The sequence below is a fragment of the Python bivittatus genome, unplaced genomic scaffold (assembly GCF_059951505.1).
Source record: "Python bivittatus isolate LINGU-HERP-01145 unplaced genomic scaffold, Pbiv_v1 ctg000700_np1212, whole genome shotgun sequence".
Lineage (NCBI taxonomy): Eukaryota > Metazoa > Chordata > Lepidosauria > Squamata > Pythonidae > Python > Python bivittatus.
This window is the reverse complement of record NW_028277098.1, coordinates 101,756,128-101,773,438: the sequence shown is the minus strand read 5'-3', so window position 1 is coordinate 101,773,438 and position 17,311 is coordinate 101,756,128. Positions and strand designations below refer to the sequence as shown.

The window sequence follows — 17,311 nt, the reverse complement described above, 5'->3', positions numbered from 1 at the left end:
TCCAGCAGCTGGAAGCAAGTGCAGACTCAGGAACACCTTTCTGAGCTGAACAGGGTCGGTTACCCAGGCCTGTTTTGGAAAAAGGGTGGAGAAAACTGGCCAGAACAGGGAAGAGAAAAGCCATCAAAACAGCAGGTTTGCAGGACAGGTGCCTCCTGTGAACAAGAACTGAAAAAAATCTCAGTTGCATTTGTAGTTCTGGAGGTTTCTATCCCAGTTGCTAAGACTGTGCGGTTTCCTTTTAATCCTTGTAATAAAACACTTTATTGAAGTCTTTGTAATTCTTTGACCCTGCTGGGGTGGGGTGGCTTCATAACACCTGGCAATCTTCATCCGCCAAGCTCTGTACTGGATTGTAGCTTCTGGATTCAAATTTGCATCCAAAAGTCATTCCCAACAAAACAGCAGAGCCTCCCCTTGGGGAAAGACGGAATAAGTCGATGGCGCTGGGTAATCTGGGGCGGGAGCTCGACTTATTCAGTCTTTCCCCAGGAGAAGGCTCTGCTGTTTTGTTGGGAATGAGCCCTGTGCCCCCCCAACTTCCATGGACGCTCATATCTTGAGTAGGTTTGCCAGATCCCCAGCACCCAGACTCTGGATCACAAGGTATGAATCAGGTGGAAAATGAATGGATCCTGGATGATCGGGAGGAAAACCTTAAGAGGTAGAAGTGGTACCTAGAGGCAAGACTCAGGGGGGCGTGGGGAGCCAGAGCGGGGCATTTTTGGTGGCTCAGAGTTGGACCCTGTAGAGGCAGGAGAGGGCACTGTGAACAAGCCATGCAAAAAAGGGTGTAATTCTGTCCAGGCCCTGGATATATTGCTTCGGGTCCTCAGAAGGAGGAAGTGGAAAGGCTGAAGGCGGAGGTCAAACACTGAGACTTGGCACCCATCCTCCTTCCATATTTCCGCCACCGAGCCAAGAGGTGAAATGTCTTGGGAAGATGGGGTCACCCCTTGGTCTGGCTCTGATAAGTCTCCTGAGCCTTCAGAAAAGGCTACGGGAAAAAATAAACAGACATTTTCAGAAACACTAACCCTGCGCTGCCTTTTTCCCTGGGGGCCTAAAGGCACTTTGCCATTTCTCCCCCTTCCTCCCCCCTGAGCTGGAAATGAGGGTTCTGTAGAAAAACAAGCACACCAAAGAAAAATCTTGAAATCTTGACTGCACTTAAGTTGCAGCTAAAATTCTCCTCTATGAATATTTTCAAGATGAAAAGAATGCCTTTATGACTGGGCAAATAGATTTAATCCTCTATCCAATGATGCTGGATTGATAGTTCACACGCAATGGTATTATATACTATAGACTACTGATTTATAGCAGTGTATCATGTTATAGGAGACAGCTGTGTTAGTCTACGGTGGCTTAACACTCAGAAGGAGTCTGCTAGCATCTTTTCCGACTAACAGATTTTTTTCAAAAGGCAGAAGCTTTCATGAGCTGCAACTCACATCATCAGTGCTATACCATGATGACGTTCAAGTGCCCTAACTATAGGCAAAATAGTTATCTCTGTTTTTCCCACAGGGAACAGGAACTGATTATTCAAGGGGTAATATATCAGTAAATGTTCTGGCCACAATGAATGGGAAACAATAAAAGAAACAGAAACTCAAAAGAGGAAAATACTAATTAAAGTTGTAGGGAATATTTTGCAGAATTCAACTTCCATTTCAGGAACTGTTGTAGAAACTCTTAGCAAATAATAGGGCACTCCTGGATAATCTGCTTCATTTCAAATACATAGTAGAATGGCTGTTTTAATCCTGCTTTCAGTTTACTGTTCTTAAACATTGTTTAAATCAGCATTTTCTACCTGATGATGGTATGAAAACAAGTGACCTTAGAGTCAGAGATACAATGTTCAAAGGGCAGAAAAATGGAATTTTGGAGAAACAAACAGAAGTATCTCATTGACAATTCATGTTAATTCTTTGGGGCCAGGGAGCCCATCTGGAGTTTCAAGGCAGAACAGATCACAATGGCACCATCACAAAATGTCTATCATAGTGGGACGTGGACAATCACAAAGCATATATCTGCTAGATTTAATGCCTAGAGATGTTTCTGGAAATAAAGAGGATGTTGGAAACTGGCACTCTGCTTTCTAGGATGAAAGCTTCCACTAAAATTAAAAGAATTCAAAATACTTTGATGGGCACCTAAATGAGATTGGCATGAAGCACCATACTTTGCAGGCCTCAGACCTGAGAAAGATCCCATGGCATGCTTCCTATACAGCCACAAGGGTGTTGTAGAGGGAATAGGAAATGGCCTTGAAGGATAGGAGGAAAAGCTGCTTCCAAGGCAACAGTCAAATAAGAAGAGCTTGAGCCCTGGGCAAGAATGTAATATGAGTAAATGTCTCAGATAAGCCCTCCCTAGTTCTCATGAAGATAAAGGGAGGGAAAGGAGATGCACATTCAGACTTGCAAGATTATGTTACTACATGGACTTAACTACTTAACATAACTACTTATATTCCAATAAAAGTAGTTTTAGACCTATATGGCACTGGTTTCTTAGTCTGGTCTGCTTCATAGGCCTGACATGGGTCTATGCGTGTCTGTATATATGGCTGAGTCCCTCAATGGCTGCACTTAATTGGCCTCCAGTAGCAGGAAGTCCACCAGGTTTACAAGCCAGAATTTCAGTCCAAGTTCATACATCATGAAACAGACTCAGTGGGAAGACTATTTGAAGGAATTGCTAGAGAGAGTCCCCCAAAACAACCCAAGTAAAAGTTCCAAGAAAATGTCTAAGCAGCTCAGAGTTAAGGCAAGAATTGATGGGGAGAACACAGATCAGGGTTGTCCCACTGATGTTAATGAGCTGAACCCAGGTTGCTCCCCAAACACCAGAAGGCTCTGACACCATGTGGTCAACTCTGGTTTCCTCCATAAGTGAGAGCCTTCGGAAGTTCTCTTCTCCAACACAAGGTTCTTGAGGATGCACAGCAGAAGCATTTATCTTGGTCAAAGTCTGGGTTTGCTTCTTGCAGTCCTGGCTCTATTCCTCATCTGAGGACCTGGTCATATCCCTGGGGAGACTATCTGATTCCCCCCTGAAGCAAGGACCAAGTCTACAGAAGATTCTGTTTTGACTTCTGAGGACCGATTGGCTCTGCAGGTATAGGAGCTACCAAAGTAGTATCATTCATTGTGTAGCTCCCTAGAGGTCTTAGAAGAGTAGGCAAGAAGGATTTGAAAATTAATTAGTCATACTTCTCCAAAATCCTTTGTGAATGAGCCATCTTTGTGACAACTTGCAGGAGTCACACGATACAAACAGGGACAAAGCTTTCAAGTTCCATGTTGGGTGCCATGGGGCTCATTACGTTCTCCGCTCCTATTCAGATCATCTGTCGCCATGGGGTGAGCTATGATGATACCCAGCTGTACATCTCTGCCCCTGGGGAGTTAAAGGGTCCTGTTAATGTCCTTTCTCGGTGCCTGAAGGCTCTGGGGGCCTGGATGGGGAACAGCAGGCTTCAGCTGAACCCTGGCAAGATGGAGTGGCTTTGGGTTCTGGGGCCTTCTGTATCTGGGGGTTTACCATCCTTGGTGCTGGATGGGGTGGCACTACCCCAGACAGACCCAGTGTGGAACTTGGGGGTTCTTCTGGACTCACAACTCCTCCTTGAAGAGCAGGTAACAGTTGTGGCCAGGACGGTCTTTGCACAGCTTTGTGCACCCATTCCTGAATTGGGAGGCTCTGCTCTCGGTCACTCATGCTCTAGTCACCTCCCAAATGGACTATTGTAATGCCCTCTACATGGGGCTGCCCTTGAAGAGTTCCTGAAAGCTTCAGCCGGTGCAAAATGCAGTGGCGCGGGCAGTTATGTGTGCTCCAAGATCTGCACAATTACACCACTGCTCCACGAGCTGCATTGGTTGCCAGTTTGCTTCTGGGTCCAATTCAAGGTGTTGGTTATCACCTTGAAAGCCCTACATGGCATGGGGCCAGGCTACCTGGGGGACCGCCTCTCCCGGGTTACATCCACCCATCTATCAGATCCGGCAGGAGAGCCATGTTGCGGGTCCCATCAGCCAAGAACCGTTGTCGGGCGGGACTTAGGAGGAGAGCCTTTTCTGCCGTAGCCCCCGCCCTGTGGAAGATCATTCCCCCCAAGGTGAGGTTGGCCCCAACCCTGTTGACCTTCCGGAAGGCCCTTACAACATGGTTTTGCCAACTAACTTGGAGATGTCACGGTAGAGTGGAGCCTGTTAGATGGTTATATGAAACAGTTAATGGAATGTACTCTGTTTTTCTGCCATTGTGCCTTTTTATTTGTTTTTATCCGGCTTTTATTTTAATTTAGATTGGCTGTGTTGAATGGCTTTCGTACATTCTTGGTTATTGTTATGTACGCCGCCCAGAGTCACTAAGTGAGAGGGGCGGCTATACAGACGTGATTAAATAAATAAATAAGTTACAGTAACACCTTTATGGCAGCGTTTCTCAACCTTGGCAACTTTAAAATGAGTGGACTTCAACTCCCAGAATTCCCCAGCCAGCCTTCTCCAGCCTCCGGATCTGGCAGACAAACCCAGTGCATGATTAATTGCCTTCTGAGGTCACAGTGTCAGTTTGCTCTCAAGGGCATCCTGGGGTGGGGAAGAAGTTGCCAATCACAATACATGAGCATGACAGCAACAGAATCAGAGATGCTCCAGTCCAAACTGTGGGGAGGAGTGGGGTCTCTTCTCATGGTCTTCTGAAGGTCTCTAGAAGACACCCCACCATTTCAGGAAGGTCACTAGTCCACATTGCTTTGGAGGTTGAAAGTATAAGAAGACGATCAATCAATCAATCAATCAATCAATCAATCAATCAATCAATCAATCTGATAATTGTACTAACAAATCCACAGGCAATCCAGCCAACCTGAGCACCCACCACCGTTGTGCCCAGTTACAAATGGCACAATGTTTCTCTCTTTTTTTTCAGAGGAAGAAATTCCCCAATGTTTTCTGGAGAAGAGATATCTCGTGGGCTGTGGCTACCGCACCCCAGTTAAAAAAGACCCCCAGGGACTATTCTCTTCCTGATGTCTTCCCTTGAGAGGGAGGTTGGAGGGATGCTGCAGAATTGAACCCATAGAGATGGGGCATTCACACACATTACTATAGCCACCGGCTCACCAAATAAGTGCAAGGATGTCACGTCCCATGCAGGAAAATGTCTCTGAAATTCTCTTCTCCAGAAACATTCTTTCGTTAAGCAGGATGAAGTAGGAAAACAAATAATGGACATTCTCTCTCCAATGCTACATTAAACATGGCGACAGTGATTTCATGTTGATAGGAAAGGTATGAAAATTGAGGTCGTGATCTTCTAAGACAGGGTTCCTCAACCTTGGCCACTTGAAGATGTGTGGACTTCAATGCTGGCTGGGGAGTTCTGGGAGTTGAAGTCCACACATCTTCAAGTGGCCAAGGTTGAGGAACCCTGTTTTAAGAGGCTTCAAATATAATTTTTATTAAGAATTTTGATTACTGTATTGTCAAAGGCTTTCATGGCCAGCATACGATGGCTGGTGTGGGTCTTCTGGGCTGTGTGGCCGTGTTCTGGAAGTTTTGTTTCCTAATGTTTCGCCAGCACCGAGATTGAGATTCACAAACACCAGCACAGTTTCAATAAAAAAGAGGAGAGTCTAAAAATCAACAAAACCTGGCTACCAATCCTGAAAAATACAGCCTGCAAAAGGTCAACGAACTCAGCTCAACCACCAGGACGTGTGAACAGTTCACACAATGAACTTGCTAATCACCCCCAGCAGCCCCTTGTTAACAATTCAGTAGAAGAAAAAACCCTGCCTAACCCCCAGGAAGATACACACAGATGCTGACACCAAAACAGGCAGCCACTCAGTAACCCAACCCCCCCCACACACCCCCATCCCCCCCTTCCCCCCCCCCAGATCTCTATAAATACCCACAGAAGGGTCACATCACCCTGGGTACAGAGAGAACTGCTCCTGTCTGTGCTCCTGCCCTCTGAAGATGCTGGTCACAGGTGCTGGCGAAACGTTAGGAAACAAAACTTCAAGACCACGGCCACACAGCCCGGAAGACCCACACCAGCCAATTTTGATTACATTAGTAAACACGAATGCAAACTAAACTTAGAGAAAGAGAAGAGAATGGAAAGATAGAATAGAAAGTGTAAGAAAAGAGTGAAAGAAAGAAAAAAGACAAGAGAATATAATAAAGAAAAAGAAAAAGAAATATATAAAGAAATGACTTTCAACCTTCATCACAATAAGTATAAACAAATTTAATAACTCTTCACCCCCTATAAGGTTACAAACGGATATCTCTTCACCCCAGATCCCATCTCTTATCTATAAGCAAATCCATAAAACATCAACTTTTCAATCCTGGTGTCAGCAAAAAGTCCATAAAGGGTTGCCAGAACATTGCAACAAATGTCTTATTTTAACCTTGATCAAACAAACCAACTTTATATTCCTTCCTTTTACGTCTAACAGTCTTTATCTTTAATTCAATTAAGGATTGTCATAGGATTTGATTTCTCTTCAATTCTTCTTTATCCCATCGCACAGATTTCTTCAAGGATTTAACAAGCCTCCTTCGTAGATCCAATAAGAAAACATTTTCCAGGTCATTCTCTTGGTTTATCATTTGTATTTCCCTTTTAATTTTTAAAACTTCAGCCAGTTTCTTTTGTATATGCAGTATGGCGTCCTTTTCCAAATCATTCTCTCGGCCTGCGGTTTGCAGTTCCACATTCGGTCCTTTCTCTGTCTTGTCAGATAAAATTTGTTCCCCGACTGCCATTCCTTCATTCACATCTTCTGGACAGAGTCTCTCCACAGAAGCAGACGTCACTACTGACGGTGTTGATATTGTAGTTACTCATTTCTGGCTCCGTTCTTCAAAGATCTCCTTTGATATTTCCGATGTTACAACATTTTGTGACATTTTGTAAGTCCCGCTATTAACTGACAACAAGAACAGGCTTGTATTTTCTTTTCCTTCTGCTTAGAATCTTTAGTCCCCTCTACTGTCCAGTTTCTAAAATCATCAGTTATCTTTTGTTATGACTTGCAATTGCCAGGATAACCAAAATAAATCTGTTTCCCACGATTACTTGTTTATTTTTTATAGTTAATTACAAAATCTTATGACAAAAGTCAATATTCCAAATTTATCTGGACCCTTAACTCATTTATAACTTTCTTAGATCAAAACCTTATTTAGCTTTTTGCTGTTTATTAAAAATCCTTTAAGTTCTTAAGCTTGTACTGTAATTAATTTTTCTCTTGTTCAGAGTTGAAGATAAACTCACCCAATGAAACCTGTCTTTCCGAAGGTCTCTAAAAGCTATAAGTTGGTTAACAGGCAATTTCCAAAAGTGATTAGAAAGTGAGGTTTGCAAACTTAGTGTCCTTTAAAAGGCTGTATAAATGTGATGTATAAATAAATAAATAAACAAACAAATGTCTCTGCTGTGGTTGCAAGTAAGATGGCTGATCCCTGGGTCTTTGCTGCAGTCATTGGCACTGCTTTTGCCGAACTATCTTTAGTTCACCATACCTTTCCTGGAAGTCGATCTTCTAAGAGGCTTCTACAGGTAGTCCTCAACTTATGACCATTTGTTTAATGAACATAAATGAACTTATGCCACTGACTTATGACTGGACCTCACATTTATGACCATTACAGCATCCCCACGGTCATGTGATCAAAATTTGGGCGCTTGGCAAACCGTATTTACGATGGGTGCGGAGTCCCGGGGTCATGTGATTGCCATTTGTGACCTTCCCAGGAGGCTTCCAACAAGCAAAATCAATGGGGGAAGCTGGATTTGTTTAATGACCACAGCAAAAAAGTCATAAAATCGGGCATGACTCACTTAACGACCGCATCGCTCAGCGATGGAAGTTCCAGTCCCAGTTGTGCTCAGAAGCTGAGGACTACCTGCATCAGGCATAGAACCTTAAAATGACACTCAGATGTGGACATTTGCAGAATCTAACATATCAGAATGACGAAAGGCACGTTGTGACATCACAACGCATGATGTCACACATGCAAATGGGACAGAGCTTGCTTCATGGGGATAGCAGGCCAAAAGTCCTGACTTGGGTTTTTTTTGCTTTCTTCTTCCTTTTATTTTAATGTTACAAATCTTGGTACGCTGTATTATTTCAATGCAGATTTCAATGCCGTAAAATTGATGTAATATCATTAAAAATTAAGAACATTCTATTATTTGGAAAGCTTACAGCGGTGAAGATAAAAAGAGAAAAGTAAAAATTCTATCAGCATTAATTGCAGTTTAGGATATCAGTATTACAGACATAAGATTATTTGACTCATCCAAAAGTATAACGTAAAAAAGCTGTGATTCACATCAAAATATTAGTTATATAATAATACTTTCGCTTAAACTAATTGCTTAAGATTAAGATCTTCACCGTATTGTTACTTAATGGATAGATAGATGAAAGATATAGATAGATAGATAGATAGATAGATAGATAGATAGATAGATAGATAGATAGATAGATAGATGTGAGAGAGAGAGAAAGAGAGAGAGAAGAAGAAATAAGCAAATTTAGCAAAAAAAAGAAAAAAAATCCTGACTTTGTTCCTTCTGATGTGGTGAAGCCTCACAATCACACCTGTGGTGGCCTTTAATGCCTAAACAAATCATTTAAGATCTTTTAGATCAGGCTTCCTCAACCTCTGGAACTTTAAGATGGGTGGACTTCAACTCCCAGAATTCCCCAGCCAGCATTCCAATTCTGGAATTCTGGGAGTTGAAGTCCACCCATCTTAAAGTTCCAGAGGTTGAGGAACCCTGTTTTAGATCATTTAAAAAGAACTCCCCCCCCCCCCAATGTGGGCCACAGATTATTAGCCTTCTGGGCGAAGGTAGGGAAGTCTCATTTGGGGTTGGCATCCCAGTGCCCCCCCCATCATTAGATAGTTCCCCCCCCCCCAAGAGACCTGTACAGGCAGAATTCACATTTTGCAACCCCAGTAAAGCCTTTCTTATATCATCTTTACATTTCAGGTGACCATCGCTGAAAAGAAGTAAGCCCCTTCTCTGTTTATCCCCAAGTTGTTAGGAAAGGGGGTTCAGATGCTGGATCATTTTCTGATCTGCTGGCTAAACCCAGAAATTGAACATCTCTGGGGGAGAACTGATCCAAATAAGGCGATATTCAGTTTAGCGCAAATTCGGAAATCGATGCCGGGTTGCATTTAAGGCGACCCCGTAAATGCAAGGCTGGTGCGTGCGCAGTTGTGGTTTTATGCGCTGCTCATCGTTGTGCGTGCAAAACGGAGAAGAGGAAAACGGTACAAGTTTTAAAAAGAAGAGGCTTATTATTACATTACAGCAACATTTTGACATCATGAAATGACCCGAACGTGGTCATAGCAACGCTAAAATAACACAAGAGGTTGGAATGCCTGAATCTACGGCTGAGTTTTTTTGCTTTTAGAACGACTCTGTGGCTTGGGTAACCATGAAGTCAGATCATATCCTTTTTATCCTTTACTGTAATATTTCATGAAACACGCGTAGAAAACGTTAGGTTTAAAATTTTCATTGCCTGTTTCTGTCGAGCTCGGACCAATTACCCTGTTTTCCATAGAAATATCCCTTTGAACAGTGCAGATTTGAATAATGCAATGTTTCGTGGGATTCATTAACTGCAGTAATTGAGACCTACTTGTATTACCTTAGAGAAGGGTTTCTCAACCTTGGCAGCTTGAAGACGTGTGGACTTCAACTCCCAGAATTCCCCAGCCAGCCATGCTGGCTGGGGAATTCTGGGAGTTGAAGTCCACACGTCTTCAAGCTGCCAAGGTTGAGAAATGCTGCCTTAGAGGAGTTATTTCTCACTTTCCATCTATGCACCTTTCACGCAGGTTCTTCCTGACACCTTTCCACAGTCCTTAAAAAGATCTGGGTGGGTGCTGAGTCACCGGCAGGATGGGACCGTCTCATCAAAATGAGAAAGTGAACATGGCCCCAGAGCAGCGCAACGTCGTCCTTTTGCCGAGGCCTGCCGTGTCACTACACACGCACCAAAGGGGTGGGGCGATGCTCCCTTTGTCATTGCGCCATTTGCCCTTCCCACCAATGCCTCTGAAGGGAGGGGTTCCTGGTGAAAAAAAGCAGTGCCCCTCGTTTGCACATCAGAATTTGCACATTTGCACATCAGAGATCAGCTGGTTCTCCTGCATTTTCCTTTTTGTCGCTGTTTATCAGGGGTGTCTATGATGCAGGGTCAAAAAAGTCAAGATGGTGGTCATGACCTCATGATTGAAGGTCCACCTGTTTTTCATGGGCATCCCCTGCACATTGCACATGAAACAGGGGTGGGGCTTTGTTTGCGCAACAACAGCTGGCATCTTGAATTTTTTACACCCCTTTGCAGATGCCCCACTGATTATAATGTGAAATTCCCCATAATGCTCCCGGGACAACGCTAGGCCACCAATGTAGCATTATTCCAAGGGCATTCTGGGAAAAAGATGGCATTCTATTAGACAGTTTCTCTCTTTCCTCTATTCCAGAAGGATGCGCCTCGCTATCACCAGCATCGTTGCTTCTGCTCACCTCTGCTGGGGGCTGCATTCAGACCACACACTCAACTTGGTTAGGCATCAACCTGGCTTAGCACGCTGTGTGAATCTAGCCCATTTGTTGGTTTATGGTTCAGCGTATCGGGCGAACCCAGAAAAGGGGTAACCAGATGAAGCATGCACCGATGCGCCATTGTATTCATTGCCTTGCATAAGATTTGACGCATGCTCATTATCGTGTTGGATTTTGTCCAAATAAATTTGAATTCTTCCATCTGTTCACATGACAGAGTAGCATGTGGGGGGTGGGGTCACTTTGGAGTCAGGCAGCACCAAGATCAACTCAACTCAACTCAACTCAACTCAACTCAACGCAACACAACTCAACTCAACGCAACTCAACTCAACGCAACGCAACGCAACGCAACACAACTCAACTCAACGCAACTCAACTCAACGCAACTCAACTCAACTCAACGCAACACAACTCAACTCAACGCAACTCAACTCAACGCAACGCAACGCAACTCAACGCAGGTAGGTGACATGTTTGTATATCTGTGTATATAAAAGATTTTTAAAGAAATAAATCTATGTCTTGGGAGCTTTCTGGAGATGCAAATGTCCTAGCTTGCAATCCTGATCTGATTGTGGCAAGCCAGTTTGCCCTTCCCTCTTTTTTGTCCACCATTTCCAAACTGAAATCTGAAAACATTTTAAATGGGCTCTTACGAAAACAGCCCTGGCCCCATTCCTTCCCATGTGGGAGAGCTGATGTCTTTCCCGAAATAGCAGCCCCAGCCACGCTCTGCCCGGATGCAGGCCAAATGGGTCCTAAACGGGCCCTACATTATAACTCTGCCTTTCTGACTCGCCTTTGATTTCGAAGGAGAAGACAAGAGAGGAATTAATCCTGAACGATATAGCCAGATCAGTGCGGGAAGGAAGAGCCGGATGCGGTAATCTTCTTTCATGCCTGAGAAGATCCCCCTTGCTCTGAGCAGAGTTTTCCCCACGCAAAGGAAGCCCTTGCTGACTTCTCTGCCGCTGCTCCGAAGCCAGCAAACAGCTGGTATTGATCAGGGAAAGCCCAGCCGGAGCAAACAGTCTCGTCTTCCGTTTGCCCAGGGTTTGCTATCAGCCTTGCATCCTAGCGGGGAGCTGGGCTTCCAGGAAGCCGTGATTGCCAGAAAACCCAGCTAGCATTGGCCGGGGAGGTGACCATCTATATGAAACAGGAAAAGCATGCATCGAGACAGACTCTGGGCTGGTTGTTAAGGAAAATTGGTTCGATAAAGGAGTTGGATAGTTGTACCCCTGAAGCCACCCCCTTCCTGGGGCATTTCTGTCCCCTGGAATAATTACATAGATAGCAATGCTAGAGGTGCTTCCTGAATTTGCAGTTTATTTATTTAGGTCAATGTTTTTCAAACTTGGCAACTCTAAGGTGGGGAGTTAAAGTCCACACATCTTCAAGTTGCCAAGGTTGAGAAGCCCTGATTTAGGCAAAAGACTTGTATGGCTACCCGTCTTGTGCATCACAACTCTGGGTGGCTCACAAAACTGTAATAAAACTCATCAGAACAGTATAGCAAGGGGGGGGGGGATGGAAAGAAGAAAAAAATGGGGTGGTGAGATTAAAATCGAAAGAGAAAAAGACTTGCATATCAATACAACCAAGTGAAAAGTACATGTAGAAAAGGAGGGAAGATCTGGTGAGGCATATATGTGAACATGATCTCAGTGTCTCAGTTGGTGACCCAATGAATATAAGCCAGTTGCGCAGCACTGCAGCAAAAGACGCTAATGCAATTGTAGGCTGTATTAATCAAAATTGCGTGTCTGGACAGGAAACATGTACTCTAGTCTGGGTTAGGTTCCATCTGCAACTGGTTTTAAAGAGATCGGAAAACTCAAGCATCTTGTGAGAAAGATGACCAGGATGGAGAATGGGGAACCTGGAAGAAAAAAATTAAGGCAAGTCCAGATTCTTACTCAGACAAGTTGGGAAACAGGAGTTCTCTGTTATCCAGAGCAAGGCCAGAGGCATTGGGTAGAAACTGCAAGGAGGTAGATTTGGAGTAAACATCTGGAGAGCCTAAGTAGATGTTGTTGGAAGGGGCACAAACATCTTGGAAAACGGTGGGCTTTCTTTCCCACAAGGATTTGAAACAAAGACTAAGGTGGTTGCAAAACACATCTCCCCCCTAGCAACAGAGGGGCGCAGGCAATAAAGCCATACCCCCCTGAAAACATTTGGGAGAAATGCAGAGGAAGCAGAACCGATTCTATTAATTAAGATGAAATGGCACGTCAGTCTTTTAAAAAGTCTTTGGAGGGGGCCCAGAGTCTTAGACCCCCACAGAGGCGATGGGTTTCCTTGCAACTCAGTTGCTGGGCAGATATCGGAGTGTGGAAAACGACACCAAACAGAACGATGCACGGAGCAGCCGGCTTGAACAAGCCCCCCTACCCCAAAAATTCCAGAATTGCACAATTATCTAAAGCACCGCATATGGATTTTCTTAAAAATCACACCACATCACTCACTCTTGGGTTGCCCAGTTGTGAGCGTGTAACCTTCGATCTGAAACATGAGCTCTTGTAACGGGATAGGAAGGTGAAGGAGGGAGGCAAGCATCAAATTCTTGGGAAGGGGGTTTTGCTGTTTATTTGTCTTTTTTTTCTCTCCCCCCCCCCCCCGCCCCCCAAGCTCTCTTTTTGGCAGGGCAGGCCCACATCGCTCCTGAAGCCAGCAGAATGATTAAAAAAAGAAAGAGCTGTCGAGGAAGGGGGGTGGGGGCTGTCAAAAAAAAAAAAGAAAAAGAAAGGGGGAAAGGAGGAGGGCCGCCGGGAGAAAGGAAGTTCTAATTTCACAGACCGCGAACGCGTTCAGAAGACGGAGCCAGCGGGACCTGCGGGAGGACCGAAGGCGGCCCCGCTGGCATTGGCGGGCTCTTGCGCCCGTCCCATTGCGCCGCAGCAGAGGGTTTCAGCCAGGGAGGAGACGGCGAGGGCCGGCGGGGGCTCTCCCTCGGCCCCTGGCCGCCATGCAGCTCCCCCTCGACGTCTTGGCCCTCAGCGCCCTGCTGGCAGCTTGGGGGGCGACGGGCAGCCAGCGGAGGGCGGGCGAGGGCATCTTCCGCCGCCGGTCGCACCGCGTTCAGCACGGCCGCTGCAGCTACACCTTCGTCCTGCCAGAAGCGGATCCGCCCCCCTGCCCAGCCCCGGGAGACCCTCTGGGCATCAACGCGCTGCAGCGGGACTCCCCCGCGGACGCTTTTCCGAGGCACGACGGGCAGCCCACCTTGCGGGTCCAGCAGCTGGAGAGGATCTTGGAGAACAGCACTCAGTGGCTGCTGAAGGTGAAGGGGGAAAAAGAGCTCTGGCGGGGCGGGAGATGGGAGTGGATGGGAGACCGGGGGGGGGGGGTGCTCAGCCCTGCCCAGGGCATCTGCCTGAGTCAGCTGCCAGGTGGCAAGAGGAGGCCCTGGGCTCACCCCCCCATCTCTGGCACCCACCTGGCCCCGTTGGGCCCCTGAGCTTTAAAAGCTATGGGATCCCATTCAAAGGTAAAACCAGGAAACAATTTGGGGAGCTCGCGGAAACCTCATCTGGGGTATGTTTTGCTGTCCATGGCAGAGAAAGTTGTATGCGTGATGTGCAAAATAATAGGTTTGGGGTCTGAGCATGGGCAACCCCAGAGGAGCCCAAGGCTATTGTTATGGGGCACCCAAAATGCTGCGCTTCTCTTTCAACTTCAGTCTGCAATGGTAGAATTAAGAACTAGGACCTCGGCAGATCGGGGCTTTTCCCCACTGCCTCCAACCATCTCTGCGTCTGCAGAAAATTAGGACAGCTTGAAATGTGCCAGCCCCGTTGGCAATTCCTCAGTCTTCCTTCCAAGGTAATGGGGGACAAAGCCTAACAGGTTTCACCCTCCTTGCGGGTGACCTTGGATGGTCTTGGACGGGGGGGGGTCCATGGGAGGGGGGAACCAATGAAAAAAGCCAGAGGGCAGCTGTGACCATGTGATCAAAGCCCTCCCCTTTTTAGCTCCTTTATGCATGTGAAAAGGGGCAGGGCTTCAACTGTGCAAAGGTGGCTGCCATCTTGACTTTTTTGCCCCGCCCCCCAGAAGAAGGGACATATTTTCTTGTGCTCCATGGAAGTTTAGCTGTGATCATGTAAACTTCTCAAGGGCCTCTCTTGAGAGAGCGGAAGGCTTGGCAGCAGTCCTTGGAGGGTGACCTGGTTTATACGTTGCCTGGTTCCAAATTAGAAGGGTGTCGGACGACCCACGGAGCGTGTTCATGCAACACGTTGCAAAGCTGGATCAGTGTAAGACCCAACTGCTGCATTCACACAACCCCAGACGCTTGCTTAGTTTTGACCTTGGTTAGTTCTGTTTTTTAGGCTTTGGTGAGTCCAGCCCATTGAATTAGCTTATGGTTCAGTCTGTTGAATGACTGAACACCTAGAAAGTGTGTTAAACTAACCAAACACATTTGGTAATTGTAAGCTTAATGAGAGTCACGTTTAGCTTTCCTTTTCTGCCCCCCCCCCAAAAAAACCTTTGACCTGCCAGTGAGTTTTGACTGCATATTTCATCTGTCTCTTATCTGCGGTGGGGCAAAACTCTTTTAGACACGAGACTTTTTCACTAGTGGGGGGCAAAAAAGGAAAAAAAGCCTTAACCAGGCAAGATGAACTCGTCTTGATAAAAAGAAAAGTAACCAAGGTTAACAGGAACGGAGTTTAGCGGATGATGGGAATGCATTCGTTACAACTTTATTGACCTGGTTGACCCAGTTGAATGGATGCAACCCTGATCAGGTCACCCATTTTTTCTTTTCATGGAAAGAAGTGTAGAAAGTAAGTTCCAACTCAATCTAATGAATGAAAACTGACCAACTATCAGGGGTGGGTCAGAACAGTCAAGATGGCAATCACAGCTGGGTGACCTCAGGTAGCCTGTGCTGGTTTAACTGAACAATGAAACTTCAGTTTAACAGACCAGGTAGGGGAGAGGGGCTGTTAAATTGGAGCAGTGTTTCTGAACCTCAACCACTTTAAGATGGGTGGACTTCAACTCCCAGAATTCCCCAGCCAGCATGGCTGGCTGGGGAATTCTGGGAATTGAAGTCCACCCATCTTAAAGTGGCCGAGGTTCAGAAACACTGAATTAGACAGTACACCACTGCAGTGATTTATGACATTTTGTGTGATCTCGTCATTCAGAAGATCCAAATCCTATCACATCCTTTGCCTGATGACCTCACTGCACTGATGACGTAAATCACCATCCAGTTTGGTCTGTTGGGTGCAAAACGTGTGGCTTCAAGGTCTGATATCTCGAAGTTTCGCTGTTGCCGAACTTGACTCGGTAGAAAAAAGCGCGTGAACATTTCTCTGCCCAGGACTCTTATAAATTCATCCATGCATGGCTTTCGGGCTACAGGCTCTGCAGGAATCCTGAATTTATGGGAGCCCTGGAAGTAAGACCAGGATGCACAGATGCAAACTTTTCAGAGCAGGGCGGGGGGTGGGGGGAAATCATTTGACCTTCTCCTGCCCTGCTCTTATCCCAAGGGAAGAAGGTCTTGGGCTCGGTGGGAGAAGATTCATATGGCGAAACTGCCTGTCAGCCATTAGATATTTGAAGATAAAAAAACTTTACACCGTGCTCAGCCTTCCTACAGATCCAGATTGCGTATAAATATCACTTATTGCCATCACTCTTAAAGCCACTCCCATCAGCCCCCACCGGCATAGCCGCAGCCACTCTGCAACATCTGGAAGAGAGAGATCAGGCTCCCATCAGCCCCCGCCGCCATGGCCGCAGACACTCTGCAACATCTGGAAGAGAGCAGATCGCTGGCTGTTATGTTGAGTTTATCATTATAGGCAACCCATCCAGATCTGGAGGGGCCTCCAACTCCCAGAATCCCAAGCCAGAATTTTGTAACTTCCCTCGAGCAAGGGATTCTGGGAGTTGAAGTCCAATGCAACGGGAAGGCACCAGGATAGGGGTCATGACCTGTTGGAACTGGTGTTGAAATGCAAAGAGTAGCTGTCTTTGGATCTGGGCCCCCCTCCAGAGCAGCTGTGGGTCCTGCTTTCCATAGGATGGATCTTGAGAGATCTGGGGTGACTCCAGTTTAAAGAATCCAAAGAAGAGAAACCAGAAGGTGCTGAGGTCAGCACGTAGCACTGGGACCGTGCCCATGCTGACATACATTTCTATTTAACATGGAGGCAGCGTCCCTTAAATTGGCAGCCATTCAGATTCATTAGAATATGCATGGTATTTTGCCCCCCCCCCCCCTTCTCCAGAGAGCTGGGTCTTCAAATAATGTGTCCAAAGTAAGATAACTTGAGCCTGGTCATTTATGCCTCAAGGGAGAACTCTGGATTGGATTTGTCTTCTTGTCTGTCCATGGTCTTCTCAGGGATCTTCTCCAACACCAAAGTTCAAAGGTGTCAATACTCTTTCTATCTTGCTTCTTCAAAGTCCAACTTTTGCTTCCATAGAGTGTCACAGGGAATACCATGGCTTGTATGATTCTGATCTTTGTAGGTACGGAGACATCCTGGCATCTGAATATCTTTCCCAAGGCCTTCATGGCTGCTCTACCAAGTTCTAGTCTGCGGCGTATTTCTTGACTGCTGGTTCCTTGACTGTTGATGGTTGATCCTAAAAGGCAGAAGCTCTCCAACACTTCAATATCTTCATT

The 17,311-nt window shown here is 45.9% G+C and overlaps 1 protein-coding gene across 1 annotated transcript in view; it reads left to right on the top strand.

Moving 5' to 3' along the window:
- The first annotated feature begins 13,445 nt into the window (after positions 1–13,445).
- The window catches only part of ANGPT4 (angiopoietin 4), a 37,781-nt gene continuing 33,915 nt past the window's right edge, over positions 13,446–17,311 (top strand). The window contains exon 1 of the mRNA XM_025172321.2: positions 13,446–13,939. Within this exon, the coding sequence (XP_025028089.2) occupies positions 13,625–13,939 (315 nt within the window). The 5' untranslated portion in view covers positions 13,446–13,624. The remainder of the gene's footprint in view (positions 13,940–17,311) is intronic.